The sequence below is a fragment of the Rhynchophorus ferrugineus genome, unplaced genomic scaffold (assembly GCF_030347505.1).
Source record: "Rhynchophorus ferrugineus isolate W39M unplaced genomic scaffold, kcgeb_rfMv2 rfM8, whole genome shotgun sequence".
Classification (NCBI taxonomy): Eukaryota; Metazoa; Arthropoda; class Insecta; order Coleoptera; family Curculionidae; genus Rhynchophorus; species Rhynchophorus ferrugineus.
The window spans coordinates 13881286-13901035 of NW_027472587.1; the positions used below are offsets into that span (position 1 = coordinate 13881286).

Consider the following 19750-nt stretch of genomic DNA (forward strand, 5'->3'; position numbering starts at 1 on the left):
GCTATAGAGGCAAGCTTGAACAATGCCAATATCTGAAAGGCATAATAATAGAACCTATTAAAGATAGATCAATATTGAAAGCATCGAATGTCGAGCTCGTTAGATTTAGGTTCGTCTCTGCTAATAATTTCGATCATATTTATATATTAAGTATATTTGATGTGTTGTAATCGTAAGATGTAGGATAAATTTGGTTTCGTATTAACAGATATCTGATATAATTAATTAATATTACAAACTGTTATATACATATATATAGTCTATTCAAAGTTTTTTAGTAATGCGTCGTGGATATTTGCGAAGTCGAAACATTGCAATGTTGCCATATTGTATAACATTTGTCTTTGACATACAAAAAAATTATAATTTAATTAAAATAATTGAACAAAAATATATGAAATGAACAAAAATATAACTAAGCTAACAAATTTCCTCATATATCTGGTCCAGTTATTGTTATAATATTTCTTACAGAATTCGTAAATTTATTTTTATTAGGATCTTTATATATGATATAAATCATATATCTTATACAGGACACTTTTTCATTTAGATTTTTACATTCTTCTATTTTATATGAGTCAGTAGACTTATTTTATTATTGTAGCTAATAAATTTTTGAACAAAGAGAGCACGAAGGAGTTTTGATAACGTAATTAGTTGTTAACTAATTTGTTTTTATCGCTTTTTAGAAAACCGTATTTCCGTACCTTGATAGTACTGGTACGTTGATACATCTGTCAGTATGGCAGTGATAGCGACACATCATTAGTCCTATCGGTTTGACCGAACTACATAGCCTTTTCATCACTAGTATCGATTGCAGAAAAACACATGTCTCGATACCACTTCGTATAACTTAGTTCACATCTCTCTAGTACTAAACGTACTTCTGTTAATGTTTATGTGTTTGTATCGCCCTTATTATTAATTTTCTTGATATATTGGTCGCATTTGCTTAATTATTTAAAGAGGATTTTTAATATATGTGTTAAAACCGCTCGAATTTTTCTTTTATTCTTAATTTCTAATAATATAATCATTTTAAATGTTGCCAACAGTTTATTATAAACTGCTCTATTGAAAACATCAAATATTAATATTTAATTAAAAAATGTTTATGTCTTGATATTTTAAAGGCTCTATATTTTCCTTTCCTTAAAACCAGTCTATAGATAAAACGACTATTTAGAAAACGCTCAAACCCGGTGCTTTAGACTTTTTAAGTGGACCTCTCGAAAGGGTAGATAGTGCAATATTTAGGTCGCAAATGGGTTACATCTAATGAAAACATTTTTAAGAGCCCCATCAAGGGCCGAGATTAAAAACGTATAGTTTCGCATTTAAATGAATAGGGAATATAGAAATTTAATTAAAAAATTATTAGGACATTAATTTGAACACTTAATTCGCTAAACCGTTTTCTGTTTAACTTTCGGCGAGCTAATTGAATTACGGGCGGAAGAACCGGTGAAAAGATAAATAATAGTATTCTGTGGAAAACTAATTATCTTGCTTTGCGTTGTGGTTGCTTATAATAAGGGAGAGAGAGAGAGACAGAGAGAAAGAGAGGAACAAAAGTAAATAAACAAGAAGTCTTTTTAGTAAAGCGTCGTGGATATTTGTGACGTCGAAACGTTACAATGTTGCCGCATCAACTCTGAGTTTTAAATCAGTTTGGCTTTGACATACAAAAAGTTCTAATCTAAATAAAATAATTGAACAAAAATATTACCAAATATAATTTATTTTAACATTATACTATATCTAAAAACTACAGTTAATTATACAGCCACAATAATTTATATATAGGTAAGAGTTAAAACCTCTTATTAGGACATGTTTGCTTTCAAGAATTTTGCATACGTCTGACAGCTGGTCGCCGTCCGGTTGTCAGATATTCGCTAAATTATTTAAAATATTACTTATAATTATTACAGATTATAAACCGGCAAATATTATTTTAGCCCTTTATTTTGATAAATTTTAAATCGCTCCGTAATATATCAAATTACTTTGTTTGAAAATGCCGAAAACAATAGATATTCAGGGTCGCAGATTGATTGCGGCTTTAATAGATTATTTCGAAAAGGAACGAGATAACGGAGGCTTCTTTTGCCGGTAAATTCCTTTAGAGAGGTAATTATTGGTGATATTATAAATAAGTCGCTACAATTTTATTGAAAACATTTTTAGGGGGTTGCTGCCGTGCTAAATATCACTGTGGGTACTGCGAATAACATCGCTTAGAAAATGAAGAATAACACATTAGATTCGCCCAAGAAAACCCGTCTACATACTAAGTGGGTGACGAATCTTGACCATCATATTGGCTCTATTCGAGAACAAATATATGAAATGTATAAGAACACTAAGTACACAAACTATTTTATCGATATAAACATAATTTAATAAAATTATTTTAGAGAAAATTGTCTCTCTGAAAAACCAAGACAAAAACAAAAAAAAATGTAAAGACCATAAAAATTGATGGAAAAAGGTAAAAGTTGCAATAGCATTCAATTGGGTTTTGTTGGTTTTTATATTTATTAATAGTTAATTGCAGATATACTGCTGTTGGAGAAGGATAATCCATCAAAAATTGTTTGGATATGTGGAAAGAAGCGTTGTTTGGGGGCCATTCACTACCACGCACACAAAATATTTTTTTAAATACATAAAATGTAAAAAATCGCTTACAAAGCCAAATATATAATATCCGCATTGTCAAAGGTACATTATTGTTGCTTTATAACATGAAAAGCAAAATGAAATGTCAGTTACGTTGTTTACAAACAGTTTTTCATCTGTATTTTTGGGAGGACTATTTAATAATCTGAACGCATTGTGTACTGAAAATGAAATATCAATCAACTGTAAAACAATTACAAACTCAGGCCAAAAATTTAATTACAATTTTAATAAATTGATAACGAAACGATAAAATAAATTGGTTGTAACTATATATGTTAGATAGAAAAATATTCTACATGTAATAAAAAATGTCGCGTGTTCGTTAAGGAATTAAACCAGGACCATTAAATAGTTTTAAACCATTTAATATAAAACTGGTTATCAGAATAAGCTGAATACTTGGAGCTCCATATAGATTCCCAGTGAGGAAATTATAATAAAGGAGGTAGCTTAGAAGATCTTCGTCGATAGTCGCTAGAAACCTTTTGAGTTTTACGAGTACGAGTTTCAGTTCAGTTTGGTTTTGACATACAACAAAATTCTAATCTAAATAAAATAATTGAACAAAAATGTTATCAAATATAATATATTTTAACATTATAGTACATCTATAAGCGACAGTTAAGTATACAGTCACAATAGTTTATAGGTTAGAGTTATAAACTCTTATCACTATTACTTTCAAGAATTTTGCATACGCCTGACATCCGGACAACTTTGACAGGCTCTTTCGTTTACGTGGCCGAACTAAACAGACATTGTATCTTTTTAAAGTAGGATGAAATGAGATGGAAAATATTGTCTGATTCCAACGCCAATTTGCAAATTGCGGCAGACAATACACTAAACATCTTGATGACATATATACAAAAAAATGGACTATATTATAGTTTCCGTGCAAAGGTCAGCGATTTATAATTTATAAAATATCAAATCGTCATATCCTGCAAACTACAAGATATAAATCAAAATACCTGACCGATTTTCAATAAGCACACTTTGAAATACAAAATATGTGGAAATGTGAGAACCAAATGTTTCAAAATTTCGCCTAAAATAATGAGAATGAGGTAGTGTCTTCAGAAGTTAAAGTATTCTTCCGACGCAGAAATGAATGTAGTCACAAATACACCAAAGAATTGTAAATTTAGATGTTTAAATAAAACAAGCTACGACTTCTTTTATTTAAACTTTTTTTCGTTCACAATCATATATATTATGACCAATTTATAAAACAACCTGGATACAACATATAACTTTGAACTACGATGTCCTGCGAGAGTCTAATATAACCGCCGAATGTCATTATAAAGTGTCCATTCGGTTCATATGTATGTATATACTTGCACTATAGAAATTAATTCCGTATATCCATTTACCCTTCGTATTCAAGTCTTGCAGAGAACTAGAATTAGACCGTCCGAGTAATATATATGTATAAGGTAACTGTATAATAATGAGTTACTGTTCCTTTCCAAATTACACGCTGTAACGAGACATTTATATAAGTGACAACAAATATTGTTTTGTGTATTTCAAAAACCATAATAAATATTATTATTTAATTTGTACTAAAATTAATACTTTTTTAGTATAACATCTTTATTAGGTATCCTTAGTACTTGGTACTTGTATCACCGCAGAAGCAAGACCAATGCTGAATAGTTAAGAGTAATACTTGTAAGATGTCCATAACAAGTCCATGTGGTTTAGTTTACTTCAATTTTCTAATTGGCTGCGTGTTGTCCAGTTGTTGATGTGATTTAGTAACCTTTTTTCATGTGTTATGGCGAAACTTTTAATAACTCTGTGGATTCATTTGATCTCGAGGCCATAGTGCAGTTCTTCATGTATTACGTATCGATAAGTAATAGTAATTAAACAAAGCACTATTTCGACTATTACAAAGTTATGACAAAATTGGATAAAAACTATTAAGAATGGTATGATCACATGACATACGAAAATTTCGTCAGAGATTAACATAAGTTGACAATAACGTCTGTCCTCTTTGCTTACAAGATATTTATATTTTCGGACTCAGCTTTTGATATAATTTGATGTCTGCTGAACAAAGAACATATATCTTATATATAAAAATGAATCGCAAAATATGTTCCTAAGCGCATAACTCAACAACGCCTGGACCAATTTGGCCAAATCTTTTTTTAAAATGTTCGTTGAAGTTCAGGGATGGTTTTTACGGCGAGAAAAATTAGAATTATTGCTGGAAAAACCCTAAAAATAGCCCTTTTTGTTTGAATTTGTTTCGTGTATCAGTTGACAATTCATCTGTCATCTGTCAAAAGTCATCTGTAACAGACAACTTTTTTTTTTAAATTTGATATGACTTGAACTCAAATCCTTTTAATCCGTACGAATTGTTTTATTTATTTAAAATTTTTTATTTGTTTAAAATTTAATTCAAATTTTAAATAAATAAAACAATTCGTACGGCTTAAAAGGATTTGAGTTCAAGTCATATCAAATTTAAAAAAAAAAGTTGTCTGTTACAGATGACTTTTGACAGATGACAGATGAATTGTCAAGTGATACACGAAACAAATTCGTATATCGTGTTTTGTGCAGAGTGTTTAGTTAGTTAGTGTTTGTTTAGTTCGTGATTAGTGAAAAAATAATTTATATTTGATATGCCTCCTATAAGACGAAGCAATTTAGGTAGAAGAACCAGAAATGCTATAAACCAAGCTAATTACCGATCTAATCGTACTGCACAAGAACGTGACGACGGAAATGAACGTGAAAGAATTCGGATATCACAAACGCGTGAAGCGCGAGCGCGACATTCAACTAATAATCGCGCAAGTTTGAATCCAGCTGCTTTCAGTTACGATGTGTCAATTGACTACAGTAACTACCAATGTGTTGTTATTGGTTCTATGAACTTGGTTTGCTCACACTGTAAGGCATTAAAATACAAAAACGATGCCAATGGATTGTGTTGCGCAAATGGTAAAGTGAAATTGATACAATTGGATCCACCACCAGAACCATTGTACTCATTGGTTTCAGGAATAGGAACAGATTCTATACACTTTTTGACACATATTCAACAATATAACAATTGCTTTCAAATGACTTCATTTGGGGCAACAAATGCAGTTCGGGAAAATTTTATGCCAACTTTCAAGGTATGTATTATAGCAGTTACTCATAATTATTTTAGCGAACAAAATTTTCTGTCACCAAAGTTAAGATGTGTTACTAATCTTCAATTTCTTAATCATTACGAAATATATCACTTAGTCATCATATTATATGGTGATTCAGTTTCAGTGACACTTTTATTATATTTTATATTTGATAGATATTAGTTAAAACTAAATATATACTTTTTAAGATCAAATATTATTTAAGTTTGATCATTGACAATCCATTAATTTATACCACACCATAATATTTTTTTTATTTACAGATACAAGGGCAAATATATCACAGAGCAGGTTCACTGTTACCAGTGTCAGATAGCGACAACAAATTCCTGCAAATTTATTTTATGGGCAATTCACCACAAGAAATTGATCTGCGTTGTGCACATAACAATTTAGTAAAAAGGTCTATTGTAGAACAATTACAAACTTTATTTCATCAACACAATCAATTGATTATATTGTTTAAAACTGCCCTGGATCTGATGCCATCCGATAATCACAAAATTGTAATCAGAGCTGATAAAACACCTGCAGGTCAACATACAAGACGTTTTAATGCACCAACTATTGATGAAGTTGCTATCGTTGTAGTTGGAGAAAACTTGGAATCCCGTGATATTGTTTTACATCGTCGGAATTTTCAATTACAACCTATAAAGGAAACACACCGCTCATATGATGCACTGCAATATCCCATTATATTTTGGCAAGGTGAAGATGGCTACGATTTATCAATAAAAATGATAAATCCCATTACAGGTAACTAAAATATTAGTTTAGCTATGGCGATAATATCTCAGTCACTATATTATGTATTTTAATTTTATATTTGAATGTTATTAAAACAAAATCTGTTTACAGGTTCTGAAACCAACAAAAAAGTCAGTTCAATGAACTATTATTCATACCGCCTAATGATTCGGGAAAATGCAGATAATCACATATTGAAATGTCGGCGATAATATCACAAATATGTTGATGACATGTATGTTAAAATTGAAACGGAGAGATTAACATTCATCAGGTTGAATCAAACCAAACTCCGATCTGAAGAGTATATTCACCTCCGAGATGCGATTAATACTGATGGAAATGCACAGAATGTCGGTCGGATGACTATTCTTCCAGCAACATACATCGGAAGCCCTCGGCATATGCACGAATATGCTCAAGATGCCATGTCGTATGTTCGTCATTATGGTACAGCAGATTTGTTCATCACATTTACATTCAATCCGCAATGGATAGAAATTAAGCAGGAGTTATTACCTGGGAAATCATCCATTGATCGTCATGATATTACAGCCAGAGTCTTTAGACAAAAGTTGAAATCTTTAATGAATTTCATCGTAAAACATAATGTGTTTGGTGAGACACGCTGCTGGATGTATTCTGTGGAGTGGCAGAAACGAGGATTGCCACATGCACACATTTTGATTTGGTTGGTTGAAAAGATAAGGCCAAATGAAGTTGATGCAGTGATATCAGCTGAAATCCCTAATGTACAAGTAGATCCTGGATTGCATGAGGTAGTTATCAAAAACATGATACATGGTCCCTGTGGAACTCTTAATCAAAATTCACCGTGTATGATGGATGGTAAATGTTCAAAACGATATCCACGGACATTAATATCGGAAACAATTACTGGTAATGACGGTTATCCATTGTATCGTCGCAGATCGACAGCAGACAATGGAAAATCAACAATTGTCAAATTAAATCAACAAGATATTGAAATAGATAATCGTTGGATTGTTCCATATTCACCCATTTTATCAAAGACATTCAAAGCACACATCAACGTTGAATCTTGCCATTCAGTGAAATCGATTAAATACATTTGCAAATATGTAACCAAAGGGAGTGATATGGCTGTGATTGGAATTGGTGCAGAGAATTCTAATGATGAAGTTACCCAATACCAAATGGGCCGCTATGTTAGCAGTAATGAAGCAGTTTGGCGAATATTTTCTTTTCCTATTCATGAGAGACACCCTTCTGTTGTTCACTTAGCTGTACATTTAGAAAATGGACAAAGAGTGTATTTTACAGCACAGAACGCAGTACAAAGAGCTGCTCAGCCACCATCTACTACATTAACCAGTTTTTTTGAGACATGCCAAAACGATGATTTCGCACAAACATTGCTATATTCTGAAATGCCAAAATATTATACCTGGAATCAATCCTCAAGGAGATTTATACGACGGAAACAAGGAAAACCAGTTCCAGGATATACAGATGTATATTCCACCGATGCGATTGGCCGGATTTATTCAGTACATCCAAGCAATGATGAATGTTTTTATTTACGACTGCTATTAGTCAATGTACGTGGCCCAACATCATTCCAACAGTTACGAACTGTTGATGGTGAATTGTGTGGATCCTACAGAGAAGCCTGTCAACGTTTGCAATTGCTTGAAAATGACGCTCATTGGGATCAAACTCTCAATGATGCTGTAATATCATCACACGCTCATCAAATACGAACATTGTTTTCTATAATCATATCTACATGCTTCCCATCAAACCCAATTGATTTGTGGATCAAGTACAAAGATTATATGTGTGATGATATTTTGTATCAAATACGGAATAGAATGGGAAATCCAAATATACAAATCAGTGAAGAAATTTACAATGAAGCATTGATTTCAATTGAGGACATGTGCTTGATAATGTCAAACAAACTATTAATTCAATTAGGCCTGACCGCGCCCAATCGTCCAATGCATGACGCTTTTAACCAAGAGTTGCATCGAGAAAGACTGTATGATCTCAACGCTTTGAAAGAATTAATTCAAACAAATCTTCCACTGTTAAATGAACAACAGAAGTATGTATTTGAAACTCTTATGAAAGTAACAAATGATGAAACTGGAGGGATTTACTTCTTAGATGCACCTGGTGGTACAGGAAAAACTTTTTTGATTTCATTAATATTAGCAACAATTCGCTCACAAAATAAAATTGCACTTGCACTCGCTTCGTCGGGAATCGCAGCAACTTTGCTTGAAGGTGGTCGAACAGCCCATTCAGCACTAAAATTGCCATTAAATATGCAAAGCAATGAAACTCCAACCTGCAACGTTTCGAAGAACTCTGCAATGGCAAAGGTTTTGCAGCAATGTAAATTGATTGTTTGGGATGAATGCACGATGGCACATAAAAAATCTTAGGAGGCTTTAGACAGAACCTTAAAAGATCTACGTAGCAATAATAACCGATTTGGTGGTGCAATGATTTTATTAGCAGGAGATTTTCGTCAAACATTGCCAGTGATTCCACGATCAACGCCAGCTGATGAACTCAATGCATGTCTAAAGTCCTCCAATTTGTGGAAACATGTCAAAGTACTTCATTTAAGCAAGAATATGCGTGTCGAGTTGCAAAATGACCAATCTGGAAACATATTCTCTAAACAACTCATTGACATCGGTAATGGAAAATTTCCTATAGACATGTTGACTGGCTGCATTAACTTTCCTCAAAGTTTTTGTCAGTTAACTCGATCAAAAGATGAACTTATTCAGAAGGTGTTTCCAGATGTTTCTCAAAATTACAGAAACCATGATTGGTTGAGCGAACGAGCTATACTGGCTGCAAAAAACATAGATGTAAATGAATTAAATTTCAAAATTCAAGAACAAATTACAGGCGAATTGAGGATATATAAATCAGTTGATTCGGCTACTAATCAAGATGATGTAGTCAACTATCCACCGGAATTTTTAAACTCGCTGGATTTGCCAGGATTGCCACCTCACAATCTTCAATTAAAGGTTGGATCGGTGGTTATAATGTTGCGAAATATCAACCAACCGCGTCTTTGCAACGGTACACGGTTAGCGATAAAAAAATTACTAAACAATGTGATAGAAGCAACTATACTCAAAGGAAAGTATAAAGGAGAAGATGTTCTCATACCGCGCATCCCAATGATTCCGACTGATGTGCCATTTGAGTTTAAACGACTACAGTTTCCAGTGCGGCTTGCTTTTGCTATGACTATAAACAAGTCCCAGGGGCAAACATTAAGTGTTTGTGGTATTAATCTAGAAAACCCATGTTTCTCACATGGTCAATTGTATGTTGCCTGTTCCCGTGTTGGAAAACCATCAGATTTGTTTATCTATGCGCCAGGTAATCAAACAAAGAACATCGTATACCACAAAGCACTACGATGATAATAATAATAATAATTATGATTCACATGATTAACAATAAAGCGATTACTTACTTTTCAATCCTTATATATGTTTTATTTAATTATTTTTTATTCACAACGCCCTATCACCAGGGTGATGGTTCTGTTCAGGAGAATTTTTTAAAATACGTAGGCACAAAAACTGCCACATTACAAATCTTTTTGACAGGACGAAGTCTGTCGGGTCAGCTAGTATTCATATATATATATATAAGAACATTCATATATATATATATATATATATATATATATATATATATATATAAAACTGAAAACTGTTTTATTAAATATCAGGAAGGAAAAAGATCACATTATTTTCATTTAATCTTAATATAAAGAGGAACGAAATTTTGAATGTTTCTATCGTAACATGATTTGATGAATGATATATCCATTTAATCGCTGAAGAATATAAACTGAGTTAGAGTTGATTGAAATCCCAGTGAGATCCAGTGACCCTCAGCTGCATTTTACTACTATGGATGAATCCCAATACCATGACTATGAATCAAAACAAGAACGTAAAGAATACTGCTGTGAACCGGATCATTGTTGCTCCGTAACAACTTTGTTATCAGAAATTGGTTATTAAAAATATATCAAAAATACTATTAATAGAGTCCAAAAACAAAAAAATTTAAATGAAATTAGAACAAACATTCGTGAGAAAATCTCGTTTTTTAAAACAATATACTCAACTGATTATAACGCGTGCTTTCACATTGTTTAGGAAATCACCACTAAAAGCAGCAAGTAAATGTTTGAATAAAACAACGTAATCATCGGAACTATGCCACTTGAACTTCCACCTCTTCACGCACTTCTAACGTAACATGATTTAATGAATAATATATCCATTTAATCGCTGAAGAATATAAACTGAGTTTTATTAAAAAATGGAAATGGAAGAGCAAGGACTAGAAGACATGTGGTGTCAGCAAGCTGGGGCCAGAATACACACAGCTCGTTCAATAATTCAGTTTTTTGAATGACGTGTTTCCGCGAAGATTAATTTCGCGATCCGATATTGCAGGATGTCATGAAAAATGCCTTAAAAAGAGCCGAAAGTTGCATAGTAAATCGCGGTCACCATTTAGCCGATATCATTTTTCAATCATAACGAACAAAAAATGTAAGGTCAAATAAACTTAGGTAGTTATAGGTACTCAAAATGGCAGCGGGACTTTTGCCCCACGTTGTATTATCTAGGTTACTTGAAAAATAACTACACAAAATGTCACACTAAATTATATTGACCTAAATAATGAGAATACATTTAGGATGTATACTATAATAGTAAATTGGTTTTTGGAAATGATTTAATTAAATATATGATATTAAATAATTAAAGGTATTAAAAAAACTGTTTATAAACGACTCAGCAACCAGGGAGTTTTGATGTTATTGTTATCTGAAATCGATGTCAATAAAATTTAGACCCTAAAACTTTTAATTGGAACATTATATCCGGCATATGAGACGATACGGAAGTTTTGGGCCTATATTGGCGGTAAATTTTATTTCAGACAGAATAGGTAATATCCAGCTGTACCCAACGGCAGGCAACCATTTAGTTTTCCTATTACAGATATGGCGGTTTTACATGATACGCCTAATTATATTTATAATTTCAATTTTATAATCATATCCGTATGTTTTATAAAATGTTAAAATTAATGTTAAAAATATAAGAAATAGATTCATTATTTATCTATTCTGGACTTTAGAATTTGGATCTAAAATAATGTTACTTTTACTATTAGATGGTTACATGTATTCTGATATTTTTTCAGTTTAAAATTGCTTTTATTGAGAAAAATTGGACAATATATATTAATCAAAATATTCTTCATTATATTCTACAACTTTGTGTAGTGTAGTAGGTAGTAGAAAAGCCTTATCATGAGTAAACAGATTGGGACCAAACTGACAGCACAATAGCACAGTATTTTAAAATATTTCCTTTTTTTTGACAATTTTATTTTTATTAATCAGTATATACTCTAAATTAACTCACGCTGTATAATATAAAATATACTAAATCACACCCGAATATCTATCAGTATATGTGAAAGCAGTATAATTCTTATAAAAATGTCCAAATATGACCTAATATGAATAAACTATGACCCCTACTATTTTTATCGACAAACCCCATTAAGGAGTTATCTACATCAAGCTTTCAATTAATATATTGTACATTTACTAGCTAAAAACGAATGGATGATCGTACTTTTAAGCTGATAGAAATTGTGTTATTTTTACTAAGCAATAATTTATGTACCTATACTCTTATATAATTATTATTGTATTTTCCTTATCATTAGATCATTAGGGTGTCGTAGTTTTATATTTAGTTTATTTGATCTTTGTTAACTTTTATCAACACATTTTATTATTTTATAGTACCATTCTCCACTTACTACATCTTACTTACTTCTTACATCTCAACAAAATGCTAGACAGCATTTTGCAGACATATTTCTTCTTCTCTGATTCTCTGAATTTCATATTCTTCGACTTTCACTCTCAACAAATTCGAACTATATCTTACCTATAAAATAAAATTTAAATCATTACCAAAATAAATTATGTTTCAAATGAATGTTTAATTATTACCAGTTACTACAATTTTTGCTATTATTCTTTATTGACAAACCTCATTAATTACTTGACTACTGCCAACACAAGTATCAATTTCTTTTCTGTTCTTGTTATCATTAAATTTTGGCATGTTGATACCTATTCGATGTTGTTGAAAATGATGTGTTATAAAATTTCCAAGTAACATTCCCACTATAAATAAAACTGAAGTTGTTTGGATTTTATAACTTTTAAAAATTTAACATTCTGCACTTATTCCTCGATATTTTAAAACCAATATATCTTAAACGACCAAGAATAACACAATAATGTAATTACTATTATTATAGCATTGTTAATGTAACACAAAATCTAAATATTCTAGATTTTTTTGTTGTTTTAACTTGATCGTTTTTACCGATCAACTCAAAAAGAATGTTCCGCCATTAGAAAAGGAAGGCGATGTAGTTTATTATTTTCTATAGTTTCCTATGTAAGATAGTGCCCATGTCCCAAATTCGGAGATATTTGTCAAACCATATATCCTCAACCGTTTAGGAGGAGTCTAATTACATACACGCGGACAAAGAATTATGTGTATAAAGATATATTTCTGTATTTGTTCTTATATTCTCATTTTTAGTTGATTAGTTAAGTTATTGGCAAAATATAGTTTTTTTTTTCAACTCAGTTAAATAGAGGATGTTCCTCGATGAACTTAAGATGAATTGCTTCATTGAAGATGTAAATAGCGTATAGAGCATCGGAGAAACTGACGTAGTTAGTATACATTCCGAATTTACGATTTAACCAATGTTAACTTATCTTAATGAATCTTGCAAATAGATATGCTGATAGCTCTTAGAAGGACTCTACACACGAAACAGTTTCCTAATTTCAATAAATTCAATATAATTTACTTTGCTTCGCCAATATTATTTATTTCTTTTAATTATTGATGTTTTTAATAAACATAATATTTTCGAAAGTGCCGTCCAACAAAGTTGAATAATAATAGTAAAATTCTTATTTAACATAATTCTTATTTTTAACTTTGACATCTTCTTCAGAGAATCGACTATTTCCTAAATAATTTCTCATAAACAAAAATATATAGGAAACATTTAAATAAATATCTTTGCATACAGAGTTTAGAACCAAATTTTAAGAATTTATTTGCATAATATACAATTTTGTACATTTTATTGAAAGTGTTGTCCATTGTTATCCATGACCCTTACTCGCCTTTCAGACTAAGGAAAAGAAAAGGAAGTGGAATCGTTTGAATTCATTCAATTATCCGAAATCAACTTACTTATCAAGAAAATATTGTTGGATTGTCGATCTCTCCAAGGTTGCTCAAAGCATACGCTTATATAATTTACATAGCTCGGAAAAAAGCTTCAAAAAGCAAGATGTAAAGTCAACAAAGGTGTATTAAGTTTATCGAAATCCGCTAATTACTTATTATTAGAGATAGGGAACATCTAAGCTTTAAAAAACCCTCCAGGTCCTAGGAATCTTGGCACAAGAATCTCTGCTAACCTAATCTACAGGTAATTAGCTGGAAAATAGCTAGTTGTTGTTTATTAGAATTCGTAGACGTCAAAGTAGACGATACCATAGAGATTTAGGGAAAAAAAGAGCACTATTGGAGGGTTCATCAAAGGCAAACTAGGGGACGGTTCTAATAAAGGAATTCGTTTATCTTTATATTTCGTTATGTACTTTAAGCGATAACAGGCCCTATAGGTAAAGTTTCCACACTTCAATAATTATCGGAAATCCTCTCCAATTACCATTAGAAACGAGGGTCGATATTCTATTGTAAACTTTTGGCAAAGCGTTAACAATGTAAAGGTGGGTGTCGGAGAACAAAGATGACAAGAAGGGAGACATGCAGGAAGTAATTTACAGAAATTCCAGTTGCTATCGAGTATAGAATACATAATAACTCAGTAGTTCTTTTTGCCATGCTTATGTTTCTGGTTACATATCGGTTTAGTTGTTCAAATTGATTGTTCATTATTCTAAAGAAAATTTTGTTATATATGTTATAACAATAGCCGAGATGCACAAGCATCTAATAAATCTGATTTAAATTAGCTTTTTAACAACAAAAAGAGAAGAACATTTAAAAAGGCATTTGATGGGTAAATTAATTTAACATTTTTATACAGGCCTTTTTAGAGATCTGTAATAAGAACTGAGATCCAACGTGTGTACCGGATGTTACACTGTTACGGAATTGGAGAATGAATCTGAATTAACTTCAGATGGGCCACTGACTTGAACACAACGTAACAGATTTGTTTTAAGTTTTTTTATTATTTAATTATTACATTGTTACTAGTCGTTTCCGACTAACCTACAATTTGTCTTTATGATAACTTAAATCTAGGTATATAACTAGCAGGACCCATCGGCCCTATCTCAGTCTCTGGTGAAATAATGTTTATACATGCCACTACTGTATTTTTTATTATATGCACCTCACTACGCAACACTACACAAGATCAGATGGTTTGATTCTTTTGAGTCTGTGTTCTGCTTTGGTGGTATCCAAAGGCTGCAATACTTCAATATACTCATGAGAATGGAGCCTCATGTCCCCTTGCAATTTACTTACTCTTACTTAGTATGGCTTAGTATGGGTATCTGAAGGTCTCGGTGTAGGTAATCACTCCTATAGTATTTGGATGCTCCCACAATATCTCTCAGGACTTTGTTCTGAAAAATTTGTATTTTGTTTATGTTTCTCTTTGCAGAACATCCCCATAATTGAACTTCGTATGTCCATATAGGTTTTAGTATTTGCTTATATAATAACAATTTATTATGTACTGATAATTGTGATTTTCATCCTTTTAGAAAGTACATTTTCCTATATTTCAAATCCAGTTCTTTTCTTTTCTTCTCTATATGTTCCTTCCAGCGAAGATTTGCATCAAGATTCATTCAGAGATATTTAGCGTTGTTACTATATGGAATGATAGAATTATTTAATCTTATAGGTGCTTGTATGCTCAGATTGTAAGTGCACATATTCACTTTTAATAATTTTTATTTTCCAAGCTTGTGTCCAATTATTTATATTGTCACTTGCCTGTTGCAATTTTCGTGAGGCTTCTTCACTATTGTCTCCGACAGCTATAATCGCAGTATCATCAGCAAATGCAGCCATTGTAACGTTCTCCTTTTGTGGTATATCACAAGTGTAGAGTAGATAAAACATTGGCCCCACTACACTTCCTTGTGGTATACCTGATCTACTTTCTTTTATTGTAGAGTGAGCTTCTTCTTGTTTAACTCTAAACATTCTAGTTGTAACATACGATTTTAATAGTTCGTTACAACTAGATAGGCCTTCGTGCCAAACCTGATCGAAGGCTTGTAATGTTTTAAATGATTTATTTATTAACTTGCTAATACAATAATTCAATAATTTCAAGATCTATATATAATGTATTAGTAATAGATATAATATATAGATATAATGTTTATTATGATATAATAGAGTAGATATAATGTATTTAAGATATATTAGATCTAATCTCTTACTAACAAGAAAAAAACTGACAGTCTTCTTAGTTTCATAAGCTCTAATTATATTCCCTGGCCAGTCCAATCATCAAACCTTGACATCATTGACAACAGTTACAGTTACAACAGGAAGTGTTAGAACGCAGATTGAAAAGTAGATTTCTATCTCTCAACGTAATTTCGTGTAAGCAATTGGCGTATATTTCTCTACAATAATGAGACAACACTCCATTGAAACATTTTTGGCACTCCACAAATATACTTCGCTAAGTATTGTAGCTCAGCACTTTATTAATAAATAAATATTATTTATATGTTGGGTGTTCATATTATTTGATTGTCTTCCTCTTAACTATGTATAATGCAGCTTGGTTGGATGACAAATTTGAGTAGACTCTTAAAAGGAAATTAAACCAACCATGTCGTTTAAAGTTTTTAGTCATTCCGGAAATCATTATCTAAAGTTCTCCTCCAATTACCATTCGAACGGTCGGTAGCCTATTGAACAAAGTTTTATCAAAGTGTTTACCATGTAAAGGTGTGAATAGGGGCGGAGCGGGCGCTGGAGAAGCATGTAGGGAATTATTTAGAGAAATTGACGTCGTTATAAAGTACAAACCGTCTCCCGGCGTACGAATTAATCAATACTAACTCGTATTCGAGGAAGAACTTTGCAAATTGGGCGAATTCCATACAGTTTTATTACCATCTAATTGGTTGATGAGGTGCGGGACTGATATAAGCGGCGTGTTTTACTGCGTAAGACTGGAGACCGGGTTGATTAAAATTTCGCATTACAGGGCGGGCTGTAAAGTTAAAATTAGGCAAAAAGCGTCTCTTCTGTTCCACACTGTTAATCAATTTTTGTCGTCAAGGTTTCGTCGAACCAGTATGTCACGCTATTCCCTTAAATAAATTGTAATAATATTTACTACTTAATATTAAAGGTTTAAAAATTCATGAAGTCTAAACTGCCCATGCAAAAGGTAGCAGCTTGCATGTAATCTAATAATTTTTCCACTCTAGGCGTTAATAGATAAAAAAAATGGTACAAATTATGTTAGTCAAATTTTATTTCATAATTTCTTACATTTTTTCATCTATATATCAACATGGCGATACCGTGTTGAAATAACCATGTTGGTTAGGTGATTATAGGCCCATTTTCTTCCTCAGCATTTGGAAACTGTGTACCAACCTAGCCATGCTGCAACAATCCGAACTTAGACGTGTTAATCAAACCTTTTCCTATCTTAGCCGCTATTGCTGCTATTCCAGCTACAACACGGCATTGCATTTGTGTAGATGAGGTCGAGGGACAACAACTCTAAACATTCTAGTTGTAACGTACGATTTTAATAGTTCGTAGCAACTAGATAGGCCTTCATGCCAAACCTTATCGAAGGCTTGTAATGTTTTAAGTGATTTATTTATTAACGTGATATTTCAATAATTCAATAATTTCAAGTTCTATATATAATGTATTAGTAATAGATATAATGTATATCATGATATAATAGAATAGATATAATGTAAATAATGATATAATAGAATAGATATAATGTATATAATGATATAATATATTTAATATAATAGATATAATGTATTTAAGATATACTAGATCTAATCTTTTATTAACAAGAAAAAAAGTGGAATCTTCTTAGTTTCATAAGCCCCAGTTACGCTCCCTGGTTAGCCCAGTCACCGAACCTCGACATAATTGAACAGTTACAGTTGCAACAGGCAGGGTTAGAACAGAGAGTGAGAAGTAGATTTGCATCTCCAATATTATTTAAGCAGTTGTATATTATTGTTATGAATCTATATTTTTGTGATTGTTTATTGCAGTCATCTAACCTATTGTCGCAATGAATATCGAAAATGCAATTATGAGTGATACTGGAAAATGGTTCTTTTATGTAAAAGAAGCTTCTTAAACTTACACTTGTTTTAACTATTAATCCAGATTTGTTTGTCTTCCTATCATTAGCATATCATAGATATTTTTATAAAATAATTTCATAATTCTACTAAAGTTTATATAAATTTAAAAAGGTTTTCGAGAATCTAGTAAACAACTTTTCTGTTTTTAGAAATACTCAGTGCTCTTTTAAGTATCAGCATTACAATTTCCCACACAAAGGCTGTACTAATATCAAATATTAATAGGACGGTTCAGATAGGTTAACAAACACCGTTCTCGATAGAAGGGGTTATCAATGGGTCATAGAACGCGCCATTTGCTGGCTCTATTATTACCGTTAACATTTAATAGCGCGAAGTTGAGGGCAAAGGAAGGACGGCACTTGATGGTTTTAATCCGGTTTCTGTTTGAGTGTACCGTACCAATGGATTAGAATTTTGCCGCAAATACGGGATAGACTGTTCGATAGAACGGTAACGTTTGTTTCAGCCGTTTAATTGTACTAGCTGTACTCCAGAGCTCTACGTCAAAATCTATCTACGGTCAACATCTTATTCTAATATCAGATGGAAGGGTATTTTGGTAAATAAAATTTTTAGAAATTTGCCTGTAAAGTTCACGGTATAGATTCCTTTTAGTTCATTTTTTATAAAAGAGGCATTTATTACGAAAGAATAGAATTTTCTGAATGGACTCCTATAAACAGACAGTAGAAGTACCAATAACATTAAATAACACTATCATTCCATATAGCAACAACGCTAAATATCTCTGAATGAATCTTGATGCAAATCTTCGCTGGAAGGAACATATAAAGAAGAAAAGGAAAGAACTGGAAATGAAATATAGGAAAATGTACTGAAAAAATTAAAGTACTATAAATAAATAAAGAATGTATGACAATTTTAAATCATATTTATTTATTGATATCATTAGTTTTATAAAAGAAATAGTAATATATATTTACAAACAGACAATGGAATAAAATGGCTCAGCTTTAAGTGGTCCATAAAAAAATTAGCCATATATTCTAGACGGAAATTACGATATACCAACTTTTTCTATTGTGAACTGCAGAATACTCTTCCGTTGCAATCTTGCAGTAATCAGCTAATATTTTAACATTCCATCTTCCTTGATAACGGTCTCCTATCTGTTTTATATTCTGGTGAAAGCATTCACCTTGTTCGTCACTCATCATCTCAAGATTAGTGAGAAAATCGAAATACAAATGCAAGAAATCTGTTTTTAAATACATTTTGCCACAAAATATATAATCCATAAATCTCTTTCTTTAGGGATAACCAAGCCGCTAACTCTTTCGAGGTAAGGTTTTCATCGAATTCATTGTTTTTTATGTTTTCTAATTTTTAAGCCAATAGAAATGCATTCTTTTAATTTAGCATCACTTAATTTAGAGAGATCAGTTTTCAAATACAAAACTCCTTTACCATTTTTATCAATGGCCTTGACAAAATGTTTAATTAAATCAAATTTTATATGCAATGGTCGAGAAATCATATTTTCTTGTAGAATTAGAAGTTCATATTTAACGTTTGATTTACCTTAAAGAATATCAGCTACAATTGTAGAGTGATAGAGGTTTTAGGCGTAAATAAT

At 31.7% G+C, this 19750-nt stretch overlaps 1 protein-coding gene across 1 annotated transcript; it reads left to right on the forward strand.

Annotated features, from left to right (window-relative positions):
• The first annotated feature begins 5189 nt into the window (after positions 1-5189).
• LOC143201525 (uncharacterized) lies at positions 5190-6829 on the forward strand. Its single transcript, XM_076412653.1, has 4 exons — positions 5190-5846; positions 6131-6401; positions 6459-6626; positions 6729-6829. The coding sequence occupies exons 1-4, from the start codon at positions 5346-5348 to the stop codon at positions 6827-6829; spliced, it is 1041 nt and encodes a 346-aa protein (XP_076268768.1). The 5' UTR covers positions 5190-5345.
• The last annotated feature ends 12921 nt before the right edge of the window (positions 6830-19750 follow it).